Consider the following 20946-nt stretch of genomic DNA (forward strand, 5'->3'; position numbering starts at 1 on the left):
CTCGGATCAAAATCTCGTAAAACATAGTGACCCTTGAAGTCACGTAAAAACAAACGTATCCCCTCTGGGGAACAGCAAATAACTGCACCTAATTCTTTCAGTGTCTTAATGCCTAACAAATTTTCTGGACATGACTTCGTAAGCAGTAGATCAGTAGTTCGGGACAATGGACCTACTTCAAGAGTAACTGGTTTGGAAATCTCGTTAACAATAGGCTTTCCTGAAAATCCAAGGGAAACATTTCTAGAGCCTGAGAGCGGAGGCCCTGGAACCTCGTCGTGACTAATGGTAGTCCTACTTGCCCCTGTATCAATCAGAAACTTTCTGTCTTTCCCTAATACTTGACTGTGAACATAGGGACCTTCTTGATCTACAGGAATCTCGATGAGAGGCAAGCCTACCTCCCTCTCTAGGCTGTTTCATGAATACGCTTGATACTCTGGATACTCTGTCTGTGCATACTGGTACATCTGCTGTGTAACATGTTGTGTTGCAGCGATAGGCTGCGGTGCTGGAACTGTCTGTTGTGCATTCTGTGGCTGAGAAGTCTGTGAAACTTGTTCTTGTCTAGGCGGACGTGGTCTTTCTTTAGTTTTACCAGTAGCTATGTTGTGTTTCAGAACTGCACACTCGTTTATAAAATGACCTGGCTGTTTACAATAATTACATGTCCCTTTAACGGGAGCTGCAGGATGACTGGCTTGATTCGGACCCCTCTTCTGACTGTCTTGAGGAACAGATTGTGCAACTAGTACTTTCATTTTCGTGTCTTTCATACGTCTTCTCTCGTGTTCTTGCTCTTCTCTGATTCTATTCTGGTGATACTGGAGCATCTGGAGCATTTGGGACGGGGTACTAGCTTACGCGCGCTTTACTTTTCCCTATCTACACCGGACAAGCGGCACTCCAGCGCCGGCTGTCCAGTACCAGAGTTCCAGTGGGAGGGGTAGGTGTAGAGAAGCCTGCCACCGCCGACTCTTAAGGTAAGGTGTTGATCCGAGCTCTGAGTGGCTGCCTGCACATTAGCGCCCATTTGCAGCCATTTCAGTCACGTCTCCAGGCGATCTACTAGTTAGCCTTTCCCATCGATCCCGTTAAATAAGCTACCTCCCCTATAGGTAATCCCTTATCGGTGCTGGCCCCACCTGGACAGCTCGTGAGGCTTGAAAGAGGTCTCCTAACGGGTAAGTGGAATAGTGCATTCCATACTGGCGTTTTTTCAAACGCGCACATTTAGCATGGCATGTTTACTCTTTTTACTATCTCCTCGCTGGATATTCGATCCCACTGCCAGCGTTGAATTCCCCGTTTCACAGAGTGTCAAATTACCTCTAATGGTTTGTGTGGCTTTTAATAGCGTCTGTGGGTCAATATTTGGTTTACAGATGCACGTGAAACACTTCACTGTTGGCGCCATTCACCGCTTGACTCAGTGAGGATGTGCCACTACTTCCGTGTACTATTCACACAGGCGAGAATATGACGCCTTCACGTAGATGCATGCTATAGATTTCCGGAATGGCATCATCATGCAGAGCGACTCACCCAAGCGCACTGTGGATATGTGTATATATATCTGGGTACATTTTTAAATATCTCTCACTCTCACCACCACCCGACCCTGTCACCACCTTAAAACAACGTTAGCCACTGGGCACGTTTGCTCTGACACCCAGGATATAGGCACAATTATGATGTACCCCTGTCAATCGTTATCTTGACATCATCGGTTGTTTGCTTATATTTTTTCTCATTTTTCCAGGAGGTCCCTCTGAAGGAATCATTTGAGAACGACAAAACACAGGTCGTATACCAGTGTCCTCCCAAACCGGGGGACGCTAGCAATCATATGAGCACTAGGTCCTGATGAATCGCCCTTAGGGCGTGAAACATGTTGACCGTTGTCACAATAAGGGTTGAATAAAGGTTTGGTCTCATTGTTCTCCACTCCTTAATTCCCCTTAACCTTTTTTAATAAAGCAGTGAGCCTGACCATTAAAACCTTCTCCACTTAGGACTCCACTGACTTTTTTTAAGAACACCCCACTACGCTCACTATTGCACCCCTTATAGGCCCCTCACACCCACACACCTGTTGGCCTCGGAATTGAAGATCTCCGCTAAAGTGCAGCTTCACTCGCTGCCCGACGGGCATTGCACCGCCAGCCTGCCGTAGGAGCAGGATACCAATGATGACGCTGGACGGTCATCGGCTGGGACAACAGTTGTGGTCCTGCCGTGAGCCTGTGTGAGGTATCCTTACATTCTGAAGAGGGTCTACACTCATGCACTAAACCCCCATTTTTTATTTGAGTGAGAGAAAAGAGAGGCTGAGAAAAAAAGGAAAAAAGTTTTTTCTTGATTCTCCCCTGGGGAACTCTGTACAAAACTGTTGGTTGCTGCTGTTCAGGACGAGTACATTGGACCCCCCCCCACAAATCGTCCACCCCTCTTCCCCCTGTTTGATATCAGCTTACGCGTGCTTCTAGCACGGGAACTAGCTTGTCTTAAGGTTACCAGGGGCAAGGATCTGCCGCCCCTTGGACCAAGCCACACAACAAACCTAGAGTATACTCTGTTGAGTTCTTCTTTGACACTCTGTCCTGGCCTACGTAGCACAGGGCACCCCGACCCCATCCGCATCCAATACTACTATGGAGGATGTCCCGGGCCTCAGTTTTAACGAAGACACTATTGCTGAAACATTAAGGAACACGCCTTCACTCCTCAACAATCCTCCAGCGGTGGTATCAGGAACTTCCTCTGATGATTGGTCTACACTTAATGAAATGAAAAAGGAACTGATCAGGATAACGATACACGGGCGAATGATGACGGAATACCTGAGGAGCAATATAGCTCCATAGGGCCTGATTGTCAATATCATCCCTAGGCTGTTCTTAGACGACAAACGGTTTAAAGTAGACTGGTGCCAGGTCTCCTGGAAGTGCACCAAGGACCTGCTATTCCTGATTAGCCAGACTGCTATACGATTGTCTGAAGCGCTCCAAGAGAAAATCTCTGCCATCGAAACAACCATGAAAAATGCAACGTCTAAAAACAATAAACCAGCATTTACAACAAAACTTGCTGAGATCAACCAGGAGATGTCTGACCACTACGACTTTCTGCTCAAACAGAAAACTACCAAATTAGAGAAAGACATAGCCAAGTTTGCAAAGGAGAAGGTCTATCCCTACCTCAAGGATGATTTTAAAGGAAAGAAGAACACCTATTCTTCGGACGACAATTCGGGCACAGACAACAGGAGGGGCTCCACGAGTAGTGATTCTAGTGGAGGCTACCCGGCGAGAAATGCACGTCCCACACGTCCCTGGCAACAAGGATACCACCAAGGACCAGTGTTCCATGGCCCACCCAATGTACCTCCACCATGGCAATATCCATACTACCCACAGGGCCCCCCGCAATTCTACCCACTTAATCCGCCACCTTTTCACGGCAGAGGTTGGGGCAGAGGAAGAGGGCGAAAGCGAGGAGGCAACAAGGGTGTACAGTGGCAAGATCAGACCCCAGAGTCATCGGGAGTGGAAACCAGGAGTGCGACAACCAGAGGGAGAAGAGTTTGATCGTGAACCTTTCCAATAGAAATCTGACTACTATAGAGGAAACTGTCCTGGAAAAAGGACTGGGCTTTGTCCCAACACCGATACCTGACTCATTCCAGGAAATGATCGAGCTGAAGCAGTTCTTTAGAAAGATACGCCTTCGGGCTTTCTTCCACAATCGGCCCGACTTACCCTGTGAGGACACGGGACTCAGGAAACCTTCCTCCTTCACCCCCACTGATGGGATGGTTCCACCAGAGGTCCTGACTTTTGAAAGAGCAGTCCTGCAAACCATGAAGAACAAACCATCAATCAAACCCTTCAACAACCTCTCCAATGCTGAAAGACAGGCAGCCTCCTCCCTTGGCAAGGACACTTCCATTGTCATCAAACAAGCTGACAAGGGGGGAGCCACTGTCATACAGAACTATGACGACTATGATCAGGAGTGTAGACGCCAATTGGCTAATACGACCCATTACAGATTATTGACGGATGATCCAACCAACCGACTAACCACCACCGTGATGTCTCTGGTCATTGAAGCGGAAACCAACGAATGGATTAACAAAAAAGAGGCAGAATTTCTGGTGACCACTGACCCAGTCATACCATACTTCTACACCCTGCCCAAGATACACAAGGGTACCACCCCAGTCCCAGGTAGACCCATTGTGTCTGGTATCGGTTCAATTTTAGAACCCCTCTCTCAGTTCTGCGATGCCTTTCTACAACCTTTGGTCAAATCCATCCCGTCATATCTGCAGGACACGAGAGACGTGCTTCGACTTATCGACGACATGGACGGCAGGGAGGACATTGATCTTCTCTTAACTCTTGACGTGGAAGCACTGTATACAAACATACCACAACAAGCTACGCTGGAAGTCGTGGACGCCCTCCTGCGATCGGAGGAGTGGCTGTCCCCCACCCCGGTTTCATTCATAATGGAGTTGGCACATATTGCTCTGACAGAAAACTTTTTCAAATATGAGTCCAATCTATACCATCAGATCCGCGGGACATCGATGGGCTCGACCTTCGCGCCGAGCTTGGCATGCCTATACATGGCATCGTTCGAGAAAAAATGTATCTACCCCCCTGAATACAACCCATTCCGTGAAAATCTCACGTGTTGGCGCCGGTACATCGACGACATCCTGGTGTTCTGGAAGGGGGATCGGACGACATGTGAGGCCTTCTGCACATGGATAAATCAACAGGATCCCTTTCTGAAGTTCACGGGCACCATCTCCGACAAATCTATACCCTATCTGGACCTCAGTATAATCTTGGAGCCAACTACAATTAACACCAGTCTCTACACGAAGGAGACCGACAGGAACAGCCTTCTGCCGTACTCCAGTCACCACACAAAATCCCTAAGGGATAATCTCCCCTTTGGACAATTTCTCCGCCTCCGGAGAAATTGTAGTTCAACTGCAGACTACAAACGACAAGCACAAGTCCTGCAAACCAAACTCCGCGACCGGGGCTACCCCACACGACTTCTGAAGAAATCTACCAAACGAGCCCTCAACAACAACAGGGAGGCCCTACTTGAAACACACCCCAAGGAGCCAGACGATAAGATCACCTGTGTTACTTCATTCACAAGAAACTCCACATTTATCAAGAAAACTGTCAGTACCCACTGGGGTATTCTCAATTCCGCAGGCATGGAGTTACCACACCCCAGGTTTGCGTTCAAAAGGACGGCTAACCTGAAGGACACCCTTATCCATACCCGTCCAAAGAAGACCAGCACTCAATCCGTGAATACGCTCTGGGACCTCCCCCCAGTAACTGGACACTATCGCTGTGGTTCTTGTGTAGTCTGCCCTCAGACCATCCAGGGTAAGACCGTTGTACTCAATAAGAACTTCACCTGGACAATGAGCAGACACACTAACTGCAACAGCGCCAAATGCATCTATGTTTTGATCTGTCCTTGTGACTTATTGTACATCGGAATGACAATGCGTCCAGTCAAGCAACGAATAATGGAGCACAAGAGTAACATCCGATGTCACAAAACACACACAAGGCTGTACGAACACTGTAAAGACAGTAACCACTCTCCAGAGAACATTCGTTGGACTGTGATTGAGTCCTTACCGAACTTGAATCAACCAGCCTTGTTCAGATATGAACAGAGATGGATACATCGTCTTCAGAGCGACGATTTGGGACTTAATGACGGGGTGCCCTGGGCGACACTCGCCAGATAGTGACCAATCCGGACCAGTTGTCCACTTGCCAGTGTTCCTTCATGCCGTGCTAGATTTCCACATCCATCCATTGATGGACTCCGTTGTTTTATGGCTTGGGACATGTATTCTCCAGCCCAGCCTTCGCTCACCTCCGTGATTTCGAATCACGTGCCCCATGGGCGATCCTCCCGAGCCTGAACTAGTGGTCTTTTTACAATACGCCTTAAACACATGCCTTGGGAGACTCTATAACAATTCCTTTAATTGGCCTCACCACTATCCGCAGCAACCCTCTCGTTGTCTTAAACTCGCGCAGGCCAGGGCAAGACTCGCTGGAGAGTTATTACTAATTTGAATTAATTGACCATTCCCACATGCCCCTACACATGCCCTGCGAGTGTTCCAGAACCATTCCAAGATGGCCGCGGCCTTTTTGGCTTGGTCCGCGCTATCCGTAGTTAAACCCCTCATCTGTTTCTACACCCAAGCGCCGTAACCCAGCAACTGGTCTGACACACCCCTTACGCGCGCTTTACTTTTCCCTATCTACACCGGACAAGCGGCACTCCAGCGCCGGCTGTCCAGTACCAGAGTTCCAGTGGGAGGGGTAGGTGTAGAGAAGCCTGCCACCGCCGACTCTTAAGGTAAGGTGTTGATCCGAGCTCTGAGTGGCTGCCTGCACATTAGCGCCCATTTGCAGCCATTTCAGTCACGTCTCCAGGCGATCTACTAGTTAGCCTTTCCCATCGATCCCGTTAAATAAGCTACCTCCCCTATAGGTAATCCCTTATCGGTGCTGGCCCCACCTGGACAGCTCGTGAGGCTTGAAAGAGGTCTCCTAACGGGTAAGTGGAATAGTGCATTCCATACTGGCGTTTTTTCAAACGCGCACATTTAGCATGGCATGTTTACTCTTTTTACTATCTCCTCGCTGGATATTCGATCCCACTGCCAGCGTTGAATTCCCCGTTTCACAGAGTGTCAAATTACCTCTAATGGTTTGTGTGGCTTTTAATAGCGTCTGTGGGTCAATATTTGGTTTACAGATGCACGTGAAACACTTCACTGTTGGCGCCATTCACCGTTTGACTCAGTGAGGATGTGCCACTACTTCCGTGTACTATTCACACAGGCGAGAATATGACGCCTTCACGTAGATGCATGCTATAGATTTCCGGAATGGCATCATCATGCAGAGCGACTCACCCAAGCGCACTGTGGATATGTGTATATATATCTGGGTACATTTTTAAATATCTCTCACTCTCACCACCACCCGACCCTGTCACCACCTTAAAACAACGTTAGCCACTGGGCACGTTTGCTCTGACACCCAGGATATAGGCACAATTATGATGTACCCCTGTCAATCGTTATCTTGACATCATCGGTTGTTTGCTTATATTTTTTCTCATTTTTCCAGGAGGTCCCTCTGAAGGAATCATTTGAGAACGACAAAACACAGGTCGTATACCAGTGTCCTCCCAAACCGGGGGACGCTAGCAATCATATGAGCACTAGGTCCTGATGAATCGCCCTTAGGGCGTGAAACATGTTGACCGTTGTCACAATAAGGGTTGAATAAAGGTTTGGTCTCATTGTTCTCCACTCCTTAATTCCCCTTAACCTTTTTTAATAAAGCAGTGAGCCTGACCATTAAAACCTTCTCCACTTAGGACTCCACTGACTTTTTTTAAGAACACCCCACTACGCTCACTATTGCACCCCTTATAGGCCCCTCACACCCACACACCCGTTGGCCTCGGAATTGAAGATCTCCGCTAAAGTGCAGCTTCACTCGCTGCCCGACGGGCATTGCACCGCCAGCCTGCCGTAGGAGCAGGATACCAATGATGACGCTGGACGGTCATCGGCTGGGACAACAGTTGTGGTCCTGCCGTGAGCCTGTGTGAGGTATCCTTACATTCTGAAGAGGGTCTACACTCATGCACTAAACCCCCATTTTTTATTTGAGTGAGAGAAAAGAGAGGCTGAGAAAAAAAGGAAAAAAGTTTTTTCTTGATTCTCCCCTGGGGAACTCTGTACAAAACTGTTGGTTGCTCACGGGGTACTAGCTTGCCAGGTACTTTCGACTTTCAAAACTCGATTTTTAACTTGTGGACTTGAATTCTCGACTAATTTAGTAACAAAAAGATGAGGGTATGACTCACTACTCGTCTTGAGACCACTGTTTATTATAAAGCATTTCTCAAATCTAGAATAAAAATCACTAGTATCTTCGTCTTGTTTCTGTTTACAGGCTGAGATTGCATCCCAGTCTTCCTTTTTAGTGGCTAATAGTCTAGGTAAAACTTGTATTAATAGTTCAGGTAATTCTTTACATTTACCTCCTAGACCGGTACCTGGTACACGTGTATTTTCTTCAGCTTCTAGAGCTGTCCAATCTATCTTTTTCTCTCCCACCTCCCAATCCTTTTCCTTGAGTTTTTCATATATGCCCGCAGGCAACAGGACTTTTAGCATTTTAATAATATCTGGATACGTGTATTCTCCCATACGGAGCATGTCCTTTAATTCTCGGTGGAACCCTGCTGGATCTTTGTCGTGACAGGGAATTAATTTCTTCATTTCTAAGAGTTCCATCTTGGTAACTGGGGTGTAAACAAATACTCGTTGCATTTCACCACCCGCTGTCCTAACTGGGTGTACTTCTCGTAACGGATTCTGTCTGTCTATATAAAACGGTTTACTTTCTGGAGGTGAGACATGAACAAAATGCGGGTTCAGAAACGTTCTATATTTATGGCGCTGTTCTAGAATGACACTAATTAAATCGGTACCTAAACCTTTCCATCTATACTGGAGTAACTCGTTCAGGATATCATGTAACGGACCTGGATCAGAATGTTGACCCTCATACAGTGTAATGAGGTGCTGGATCATATACATACCCACCAGTCGCTGCTCGGCTGGGGGCAATTTCAGAAACATTTGTGCCACTATTTCGTCTGGAAAAGTGGTAGAATCAGTAATCCATCGGACTGCTGATCGGGCTAGTTCTTGTTCATGCATAGTACTTAACTCACTATAACCGATTCGTGATTTCAGAATTTGATCGGTAGCTTGAAATACTTGTTCTAGAGAGCCTTGTTCCGGTGCCGGAAGATGGAAGACTTTCTTGTGTTCTAGGCGTGACCGTCGGTCTGGAAATCTAGATTTACCTACATACGCTATTCTGGCGGTATTCTCGTCGTCTACCTCTTCAGTAGAAGAGTCATTTTCTTTCTCGCTTACTTGTGCTTCTTTGCGTTGTTCGTGTAACCTTATTATTTCTTTACGTATTTTCTTGTACATACTCTCTATACTATTGAGGGTCTTGTGCTTACCCTCGGCTATGTTATCACTCCACCTTGTCAGAACTTTCATTTCGACCGGATCTTTAGTCGGGGAATCTTGTTCCCGTATTAAACAATTGATCAGGAACTTTAATAACATGAACTGGATCTCAGCTTTCCTGAGAGACATGACTTCACCAATACTTTCTGGATCGTCTCCTGTACGAATGAAACGATACATTCTGTCTAGATCTTCTTTCATATTCGGTAGGGTGACCAAATACTCGGACACCTGCCTTATACGTACGGAATATATAACCATACTATCCTCGCCTGGGACTGGATCATAACAGCATTCAGTAAGAAGTCGCCTGATTTCTGCAATGGACTTATATTTGGACGTACGCTGTAACGCACGTTCATGTAACTCGACTGCTCCTAAACGTCTATTTGGCGGCGGGGTACCAGGAGGACCTCCTATACTGGAATCATCGACTGATACTCTTCGTGCTGGCAGAGTGACTGATGTGGCGGGGATTTGTACCGGGGGTACCGTAACAGGTACTGCAACAGGTGCCCCGGTGACTGGAGGAGCAGGAATTACATTATTCACGGGAGCTGGCTGAGCAGGATTTGCATATTCTGGGACTGTGTCGTCCAAATAGGACGAGAGAAAAATATCAGCTGCGGTCGGTTTGTGACGTAGCTTGGTCGGAACTAAGGGTGGCGGAAAATTACATGGTGCTTCCGGGGTTGCTTTTGGCAAGCCCTCGGCAAGAAGAGGATACATACCCTTAATGAGGGCATTCCTCTGTCTGTCTGACTGTTCGGTTTTAACTCGTTCACCTATTTCGATTAATTCCCTTTCTTGGGCTCTTTCTAAGGATTCTCTACTTAATTCTGACTTTCTGATTTCTTTTTCGGTTCTTTTATGAGATTCTTTGCGCCATAACTCAATGGCATTTTTCTGTGACTGTCTGGCTTTCTTTTTCCATAATACTTCTTCTACTCGCATGATGCACTCGGCATCCCATGTACCCGATACGGGCCATCTGTACTTTTCTTCTAACTGTTTGGTGTACTCCACCCATAAATCTAGATATAATATGGCACTTATGCCATGCTTCTGATACATAAAATGACCTGGACTGTCCCTGGGCGGGACAGGAACTGCTTCTTCTAACAGACCTTTTCTAGTTTTTAACTGACGTAGTTTTGAGAGCAGTGGCATGACTGAACTGTAGTCTAGACACAATATAATACACAATGAACACGATAATTACACCACTTTCATACCACGACATTGAAATACATGAATGACATTTAAATTAACAGTTTTGACAAAATACTACCTGGAATACTGAAAACAGAATACATGAATTTCTCGAGAACAGAACGGACTAGAACAGAAACTAGATGCACTGCTAAAACAGTACGAAACTTACCGGTCTCATAAAGAGACACGTCAGGACCCGCATCCACCTAAGTGGACACTTCGTGTTGGATCTGTGTACCCCAAACCCACGGACCAGAGACAATGCAATTGACCCTGTCTAGATACTACCCCAGCAACGGTACTCACCGGGCAGCAAGAACGGAAGGCCTCGGACTGGACTGGACTGCTACGACGCCGGACGGACGAACTTCGGACTTCTGTTACGGGTGGGCCTCCGGATACCTCGGACCTTGGACTCTCGGCTTGGGCTCTGGTCGGGACTCGCCGCGTTCCTCCACCGCCTCGTCTGGATGCTGGACCGCAACCTCCGTCTCCTCCGCGGGCCTGAGGGATACTTGAAGCAGAAATATCTGCACGTGCACGGTATGGTTCCGTCACGGCTGCAGAGGATCAGGGGGCTTGCGTGGCTTCTCCGGCGCGTGGGGAAAGGGCAAGTCCCTGTTCGGGCGCCATTATGTGGTAAATAAATAAATAATACCTCTATTTTTGACTGGATATAACAATAACAGATAGCTCAATAAATAAGAGTCAAGATTCGAGGTAGTAGGAGTTTGCAGGTTTAATACAGCATAAGGACAGGAACAGGACAACCTGCACGGGCAAGATCTGGGATGGCTAGCAACTTTTAATAACAGTGCACAAGCATATATACTAAAACAATTGCATTACAGTACATACAATAGGCGGAACAGTGGGTGGGGTTCGTAGCAGTCGCGAAAGATAAGGGTGAAAGTAGGTGTAACAAGAGGCGTGAACAGGGCGTATACATAGACATGTGATGTAAACGTAACAAAATATGTCATAAATGGGGCGGGAACATGGAGGGGGCTACCTGAGGAGCCGGGACCTCTAACCTAGTGGTGCGCGCAAACTGACAATGACGTGTGACTAGGGAGAAGCTGGGGGCTATGACTTCTGAGCTAGAAGGAGAGACGAAAGTCTGGAGAGTCAGAGCGACATGTACCTAAACACTATCTAGTATCTGATGTTTAGAGAACATGTTGATAGAATCCAAAAGTTATCAGGGCAAAGGCTAACAGACACTAAGACTGGTGCATGCATTATTCTACATGTAGTGTGTGTTGAGGAATATTAAATGATCATAAATACAGTATTTCTCTTACATGGAGACGTAAAGGCTAGACGATGACTGAAACTATTGATGCGATTCAGTAGCTTAGGAATGCAGAGAAGGAGGGCTGGACTGATAACTAGAATCATAACATACTCTTGGCAGACTGGCAGGCAGAGCCAGGCCGAGCCGGGCACTGTGAGGCAGGAAGTAAGTGAAGGGTCAGGGATACAGGTGGGGGCTGTATCGCTCCTCAGCGAGGGTTCAGGAGACAGGAGCTGAATCTGAGTCCGGGCCCTTTTGAGGCCTAGAAACGGAGACTTTTCAATGAATTTAACGTGCACACTGTAAAACGTGGCAACATAACTTTACATAGGCCTGATGCTCGTAGCTTTCACGAGAACTGGAAACTGGCATACTAGAGATGGACACAACTGTAATTGCGTCTTTAATCGATCATGGGGAATACATATGCATATTAATCGTGCACATATAACATAGGATGGGGGACACGTAGGGACACAGAACATGGCAAAATTTACTTTTCCACACTGTCCTGGGCGATAGTGGCAGAATAAGGCTTAGAATCCCTTCTAGTACATGTTACTATCCTCCAATGATTACTTCTGTGGGTCTTGTTGTTGTCCCTTGGCTGTGAACTCTCAGTTCTAGTTCCCCTAGCGAGGCCTAGGAAGTGCCTCAAGAAGCGCAACTCACAAAGTTGGGCACTCTATGAGACGATGAGGAGGAAGAGATGACCTCATTTATCTTTGATGCTCTTATCTCTCTGGAATTCTGTGATTGGGCAGAATTTCTGTGTCTTTGGTGAGCAACCACAGATAGGTCTTGGTAGAATCCGTTTATGTACCTGTAACATGATTAAGCTTTTCTCTCTAGCCACCCTCATTATTTCCTTTTCAGTTTTCAATCATGGACACAGGTGAGGGTGTGTGCAGTGTTGCCTCCTCTAGACTCTGGACCCCCACCACCCCCCTAGTCTATAACTTCAGTCAAGCGGCCCCCAGTGGTCCAACATCACTTGTTGGAAATCTGGAGTGGTTCTGTGTCTCAGGACCCGCTGATCCATTCAGGCTTTGGATGCTGGGGCCATGTTGGATGTGGCACGGAATGCCTTGCGCCCGCCTCCAGCCCGAGTCCACTCTCATCAGAGCTCTTTGTGTGAAAAGGTCCATGGGGAGGGCACTCCAGCTGGAACTTCTGTTTTGAGACAGGCTTGGGCAGACGCTGGCTCAGTCATTCTTCTCAGCTGTCTTGATTGCCCACAGCCCTTGTAACAGTCCAGAAGTACAGAGGCACAAACTTATGGAGCAGTGGGAAAACCTTCCACTGCATGACAGAATGCGTCATGCTTCCTGGCATAAGGGCACACAGGCAATATGTGCACCTCCTCTGGAGTCCTCACTGTTGTTTACGCATAACCCTGCCATTTGTACTTGTTCAAGCCCAAACAGCTGCCTGCCGTTACATAGGACGCTGCCTTCTAAGAAAGTAATGGATAGACCTAATATGTGACAGTACACTTCCTCCATACGAGAATTAATCTTGAAGGTTACCTAACTATGAGCTGTGACAGAACATTATTAAAACCCTAGATTGGTGCATCCTAAGCAGCATGCAGTTGTACATGACATCATGAGATCAAGGACAGATGCTATCCTTGTGCCATATTTACTTAAATGGCCGGTACCACCATATACAGTCATGGTAGCATAATTACTACCACTCCCACTCCTTCAACAAGAGGGACTAAACCTTCAACCTTTGATGCAAACAATATTTGGTGACATAAAATACAATTCTAAAATCAATTGTCCCCATAAAACAGGCTGTATTGAGAGATGAGACACAATCCAAGGCACTTTGGACTGGCACTGACTGAGCATACCTGTGAAGAAGATGTACGTGGAACCTTTCTTCGACTCATCCTTTTTGCACTCCGGCCCATCACACGACTTAGACCAGCAGCTGAACTCCCCGGTGTCGGCTGCAGAGGTGTTCACCAGGGTCAACTGGCTGTATTTCTCGTTCTGTTTAATGCTGGATAGAAAAAGAGAGAAACAGAGCACGGTGAATGACCCACTTTGTTTTCACTACCCACATCTGTGAATCTGCCCATCCTGTTTTTTTCGATATGCTGTAAATGACAAACTACTGTACTCCCAATACCTTAACGGAAGAGAGGTGGCAGCGGTGGAAAAGGTAGGAAACGCGTTTTAAGAGTTGTTTTCTTTAAACAAAAGTAATGTTACTGTAATCAAAGAACATATGCGCATGTTGTCTTATGTTGATATTATTATTACAGCACACGTACAACCTAAGGTTTCTTGTCGCTAAAAGGTTTATTAGTAAAAGCCGGAAGAGGCACTGCTGTATTCGTTTATAGATGAAAATCTTGTTTAAATAACCAAGTTTGTAACTCCTTTCTAAACATCATAAAGTCATTACTAAGGCGAAGGGCAATGGGAGAGTTCCAAAGGGTTGGAGCTAGTACCGAAAACCCAATACCACCCATCCTTTTCTTTATAAGAGTCAGGATAGTAAGCACGTTGGATGAAAAGGAATGTAGTAACCAACCAGGAGAATAACTCCTGACTCTAGTTAAAATAAATTAGGGGTCCAGATCATGGAGGGCCTTAAAGGTAATGCAACATACCTGAAATATGTTCCTCTGTTCCACTGGAAACCACTGAAGGCCTAGTAATAGTGGAATGCTATGACAGTATCAAGTTTGATTAGAAATAAATCTAGCAGCCGCCCTCATTCTGTATAATCTGCTTTCTACTCACATGATCTTTAGTGATAGCCAAGTAAAGGGAGTTAGATAATCCAGGCGGACATGATTGAGACCCTCACCATCATGATTTGGTCTTCTTTAGTCAGGAATTTAGCTATTTTTTCATGATCTGGATCTTATAAACACAATTAGAGATTACTGATCCTATCTGGGATTTTAAAGACAGCTAGCTCATGGTCTATTATCACTCCCAGGCTTCTTGAAGATTTTTTTAGGGAAGGAGGCATCCCCAATGCTGGTGGCCAGATTAAAGAAGTCCTTAGATCAGCTTTGTTGTTCACTAAAATAATTACTGTTTCTTCTGCGTTATGTTTTAAAAAGTTGCTACCCATCTAATCCCAGATAAACACATTATAGATTGAAAATTCCTTTGGGAAGTAAGAGAGCCATCAAGTCTGATAATAAACGGAGATTTGCGTAATTGTAGATTCTACAGTTCAAGAGATTCAAAGCCTGAATAAAAGGTCTAATATAATTATTGAATAAGTGAGGGAAATGGGAAGAGCTCTAAGTGAACCCACACTCCAGTCGAGAAGCTGAGGCTTTAAAAGAACCCAAATGAACTGATGGCAAAGCTGCAGACAAATCTTACAATACCAAAGCGGAGGTAAATCCATCATCACAGACCTTACACATATTGTCTACTACTACCAGCATATCAGACTCAGTATAACGTTTATGGTAAAATCCAGCTTGATGCATGTTAAAAAATTGCAAAATTTAAAGATGGGCACAAACCACGTGTGCCACATGAGATTCTAGTTTAGCCTGAAAATGTAACAAATAAATTGGATAGTAGTTTTTTAAAAAGCAGGGAGTCTTCCCCTCCCCCTTGTTTTTGCTGCAGAGGGATCGCCACTGCTTCCTTAAAGGAATTCTGTATGCTTCCCTGTAGAAGAGAGGAGTTTAATAAGATCAGAAACGGGCCAGAGAATTCCCAGGCAAAATGTTTCAGAAATTTAGGAGGGCACGGATCATTAGGTGAGCCTCGTTTCACTCTGGACATAAGCTCCAAGAACCGCGTTTCAGTGATAACAGGAAAGCTGTGAAGCATTAAAGGATTGCTGTACATTTGTAATTTTTGCAGTTTCTAAACCATTGCATTTTACCTTAAAACAAATCAACTGCAATACTTTGTACCCCTTTTTTCTTAAATGATTCCCTTTCAATATTGTAAAGAGCTTTAAGTTACAGTGGAAGCACTCACACTACATTAAATTCACCGTATCTACAAACCATTAGATAGACACCTCTACATTGACTTTTACTGATGCATCAATGCACTACATCTACATAACACTTCTAAGACACCACTACCACAAAATTGTTAGGATTGGAAGAGAGCTGGTTGGGGCTAACATTGTGGTATGATATAACAAAATGCTTTGGATTAGGGTTAGCGTGGTATGTTAAAAGGCAGGGTTAGGCATCGGTTTTGGGTTAATACTTGGGGTGTTATATCTAGGAATAGAGCTATTGTTAGGCTAGGAATTAAGGCTTAGCTAAGCATTAGGCTTAGTGTTCGATCAGATTATTTCCAGACCATTGTATGTTTAGAAAAGCACTAAAATCGTTCTGTTTAGCTTGACTTGGCAATAATATCATTCTAGACCAGACCTACTGGGTGTCATGTAGTTTGGGTTGCTAGTGCTCTGATGCCTTTGAGGGAAATTTATTTTGCTCGTCAAACTCAAAAAACTCAATATAGCAAAACAAAAAATGTACAAATATGAGAGAAGCATCAGGTGACAGAAAAGAAGCAAAACAATAAGTTATCCTGAGATACAGCTTCCACATTCGTACATTGATGTAGCGTACGCTCATAGTGTACTTATTGAACATACATGTTCTTAAGTGTACACTGGAATGCAGATTTTATTTTAATCATACACACAGTATCTTAGATCGATCTGATTGCCAAATGCCACCTACATTTGAAGCCTTCTTAAAGCATTGCGCTTAATGTTATTAATGTAAAATTAATGCAACTTCCAGTGGGTGTAGTATATCAGGTTAATTATACAGTACACCCTACATTACAAAATCCTTCTCACCAATCTGACACAACGGAAAATATAATTATGTTGTTGACAATACCAGTGAGCTGTTTCCTATCTCTCCTTTGTAAGGGAGTCAGTTCATCATTTCATTTAAATACTGATTTCATTGTAAAATCATAAAAGTGCAATAAAAAACATTGTTATTTCTTAAAACCTTAATACAAAAGTGTACAGCAATAAACACAATTCATAAAATCAGAAAGAGAGAATTTCTTATCCATGCTAAAAACACTACCCAATCCTAGTCAGGACAGTTTAAATTAATTAAAATGTTCTTCCTGGCATAAAATGCAGCCCACAAAAAGCTTGGCATACTACATTATCGCTCCAGAATAGACAAAGATTGTAGGTAAAGATAAGCAGGGTGGCATTGGAAGAAATTGAGGGGTCTTAAAACAGGAAAAACGTTTTTACTGGTTAGTGTAATTTTTACAAAAGAGGACTACATGCATGGTACTCTGTGCCGTCAGAGTATCATAGGGGCAATTTGCTAATGATGCAAACCAGTCATTCATTACAGGCAGGGAAGCTAATTAAATTAAGGTAAATATAAGATAGGCTGCATTTCATACATAGGGTCCGATTATGATGGCGGACGGACTTATGTCCGTCCGCCACCCCTGAGTAAGAGGGACCGTCCGCATGAGCAGCGGCGGTCCCTCCATGGCAATTAGGATGTGACCGCCACCCTGGCGGTCACATCCTGTATTTTTTACATTGCGGCGGTTGCTGCTCGAAGCAGCAACCCCCACAATGTAAAAAATGAAAACAGTGCATTTGCATGCACAAAGCGGCAGGCACCGCGCGGTGCCTGCCGCTTCGTGCACGCAAAGGCCATGTGCAACCCCCCCCTTCACCATAGGTACCCTCCATGTGCCACCCCCACCCCCCAACATCCTGGGGGCCCGCAACGGGACCCAAACACAAACACCGCATGCCGTTGCCACCGCGGAAATGCACCCTCCCGCCTGCATCCTGATATGGATGGTGGTGTCTAGCAGACACCGCCACCATATGAAACTGTCATGTAGCTCCTGGATATCTTTATACCGTGTTAAATTAGCATAGGCTCATTAGAGGTTTAAACGCCATTTTTCCTTTTTGCAACATCTGCACACGACACTTAATTGTTGATTTAGCTTTCAACCTAGTAGTTCATTGTGGTTTACATGAGAATGATATGTTGTTGCTCCGCTATCAGCTTTGCTTGATGAACTGTGTCTGTACAGAGAGTGCTGAAGCTTCAAGAACAACACGATACAGAATTGTTATGAGGTCTGATCTCCACGACTTCATAGTCATAACATAAGTGCGGCTTCTGCCAACTCTGGGCTTGAGGCGGGTTTTATATTGCTTTGCTCAAGACACATAACACACACTTGATGCGGTTCGCATGCAGAGAGAGCTGGTGTATGCTGATGTGATTCCTTCATGCTAGGAAACTAAGGTATGGGCCCGCCCTAATATAAACCAAAGAGACCTTTTTTAGCAAATATTATAATATGTGTGTTAGGGAGGGTGAGATATAAGGGTTCTTAACTCTTATTCATTTACAGCATGTTAACATGCTGTCACCATTCGCTTTTTATGGATTAGTAACTATGCTGGTAATTTTGCTACTGATAATATGTTTGCTTGTATTATCTAAGATACTGCGCCTGAGAAGACTGCATTAGTAAATAAACATTTCAAATGCACAAGTGTTCTTCTTTACTCCATGTTCTGGTTTGTAATGATAGTAACGAAAGAGTGTTCATGAGTTCCACGTATACTGAGGTACTGTAAGTTCATGTTCTGGTTTGTCTAAACATTGGGAGTGTGTAATGACCAATGAGACACTGTAGCTAGCTCGGTAAGGGGTTTGTTGGGTACCTAGGTGAGTTTTGGGTCACCCTAATTCGCCGAGGTTCCAATCCTCTGTGCACAGTTCTGTGTGAGAACAGAAACTCTGCGACATGGCGCCCAACGTTTTCGGTGGTCTTATATCATGACACTCGAGTAGTATATCGTTCAAACCTTAACCCCTTCACTTCCGTTTCCGGAAAACGGGGTGTCGGTGAAACCTACCTATTTATGAAAATAGGTCTTTTTCAAGCTTGATTCTTTCTAAAATGGTTTCTTTGAATTACTACCCAGTTGTGCTACAAAGTATTCTTTGTTTTTCAGTATTTCCAGTGATATCATGGCGGCAGTGGCCATTGCGCAACATAGTCGAATTACGGTGCGCAACCACTTGCAGACTTATCTTGTCCCATTGGAGGGCATGGCTGTGATTTTTGTGGTGTGTGCAGATCCGGCGTACCCATTTGAACTGTTTTACTCTTGGGTTACGTTTCCGGAAGTGGATGCGAATTCTCAAGTGTTCCTCCACTACACACCCTCCGCTGTACCGGCTGACTATACTCCGTACAGGGCACTGGAAATACCTATTAATCATTGGCAGCATCGCGTTTGGTTTGATGGCGCCCTCCCCCACTCTTTGTCAGCTGCGCGGTTAGGCCCACTCTCCATTCCATGTACTGATTGGCCTGCTTTGGGGGGCTTTACCCCGCACCCGAATCACGGTGCTTGTCCCCTAGCGGATGTTCGTAGACTACATGTGGTCGCGATTGCTGTGATTCGAGCGTTAGTGCAATACATAGGTCGTCATCTCCCGGGAGGTCCACCCGGGGGTGCGGCCGTTCAAACGGAACGTGGCGGTTTAAAATTGAATCCAGTTATGGTCAATTCGGTTTTTGGTAAGCGTCCTGATGATAAGGATGACTTTCCTTTTTGGCTTGCCGAGAAGTTTGACCAGCTGGAAGCTGTGTTCCCAAATTCTACTCCTGCTGATAAACATAGGATGTTAACGATTACTTTACCTAAGGATTTAGCTCCCGAACTGATCGACTGTGAAAGCTGGGGAAAAACTTTTGCGGCAGTTTTTACGAGGTGCTTTGGCACCCCTTCAATGACGCAGTTGCCTGCGATCGTAAGACGTGTTCAGGATGATCACGGACCGGAGGCGGCTGTCGAATTGGGTATGCGCCTGTGTGGTTCGTTTGAGATTGTATGCGATCTCATTCTCTCCAATGTTAAAGGAGACGCGGTGAACTTTCAGGTGTCTAATGCTTTGGCAGCTATACCCGATGCCGAAAAACCCCGCCAGTTGGCGAAAATTGTAGTGGCCGCTTATGAAACAATCGGTCGCACAAGTAAAGGTTTGAAGTATTTCGCGGTCAAGAAAAAGAAACAAACGCAAGTGCAGTCTGCTGCGGCGGATGTACAACCCAAGTCCAAGAAACAAAATTGGCCTCAGAAACAGAAACAGGGGAAGCAACAACAGCAGACACAGGATTCTTATCCTGCGCCACAAGTTCCTGCGCCGACTGAAAAAGTTTATGATTTGCGCGACCGCGCGATGATTAAATCACCTGATCGATTTCAGGGTTCTGATCAACGCTCTCCTCGTTCCTTTCAGGACTCATCGGCCCCGAAGACCGGTGGAGGAGGAGGCGGACGGGGACGTGGTGGCCAACAAGGACGTGGCCAGCCCCGCCAGACAGACGGCGCTGCGAAGCAGGAGGATTCTGCGCAAAAGCGACCACAATTTGCGAAAAAGAAGGTCGCAGCCTTAACAGCGCATAGATATGCCACAGATAGTGAGAACGCGGCTTCGGAATCTGACGTTGGCTCTGACCTTGCTGGACAGCGCGGCGGAGATTACCATAGTGAGAGAGGCGCTGCGTCCACTACTGAAGGTGACAGCGACTGAAGTCTACGTTGTAATAGAAACAGCCGATACAAGACTTGCTCCCCCTGAAAGACTTTATGAAATTGTCCTGTTAATTGAAGGTGACATACAGCGTACCGTCAAAGGGGTATTTTGGGAGAATCTTTCTTCTATATATGACATTTTGCTTTCGGAGGCTGACTGGCCCCCACCTTTTGTGCTCGCGGCGCCGCGAGGGGAGGAGGTAATCCTCCCCAGTTTCGCGAACACTGTCTCGAAGGAGCATGCGCAGCATTTTGCAGAAGAGTGGGCTCGGGCTCTCGCACCGGCTCTGTACCGTAACCAATGTGGTTGGGATAAATTGTCACCCTGCCACGAAATACCGTTGCGGTCTCAGCCGCAGCCTCAACCTCAATATCCCATTCGGCGTGAGGCAAAAGCTTCCGTCGCAGAGATCCTTGAACAATTGGAATATCAGGGTGTTATTGCAACATGTGTGTCACCGATGAATAATCCTCTTTTTACTGTGACCAAGCCTGACGGATCATATCGTTTGGTATTGGATTACCGGCATTTAAACTCGCATTGCCGTAACTGTGCAGTACAGAATACTCACGGCTCTGCCCTAGTGGATAGTCTAGTGCGTAAGCGTTTCAAAACAACGCTTGACATTTCCAACGGTTTCTATGCCCACAGATTGGATAGCTTCAGCTCCCAATGGACAAGTTTTACGAGCGCTGGTGTGCAATAACA

At 45.7% G+C, this 20946-nt stretch overlaps 1 protein-coding gene across 1 annotated transcript in view; it reads right to left on the reverse strand.

Moving 5' to 3' along the window:
• PDGFRL (platelet derived growth factor receptor like) overlaps positions 1–20946 on the reverse strand; it is a 580529-nt gene that overhangs the window by 275512 nt on the left and 284071 nt on the right. Inside the window, exon 3 of the mRNA XM_078678941.1 lies at positions 13513–13664. Within this exon, the coding sequence (XP_078535067.1) occupies positions 13513–13664 (152 nt within the window). The remainder of the gene's footprint in view (positions 1–13512; positions 13665–20946) is intronic.

This window comes from Lissotriton helveticus, chromosome 2_2, assembly GCF_964261635.1.
Source record: "Lissotriton helveticus chromosome 2_2, aLisHel1.1, whole genome shotgun sequence".
Lineage (NCBI taxonomy): Eukaryota > Metazoa > Chordata > Amphibia > Caudata > Salamandridae > Lissotriton > Lissotriton helveticus.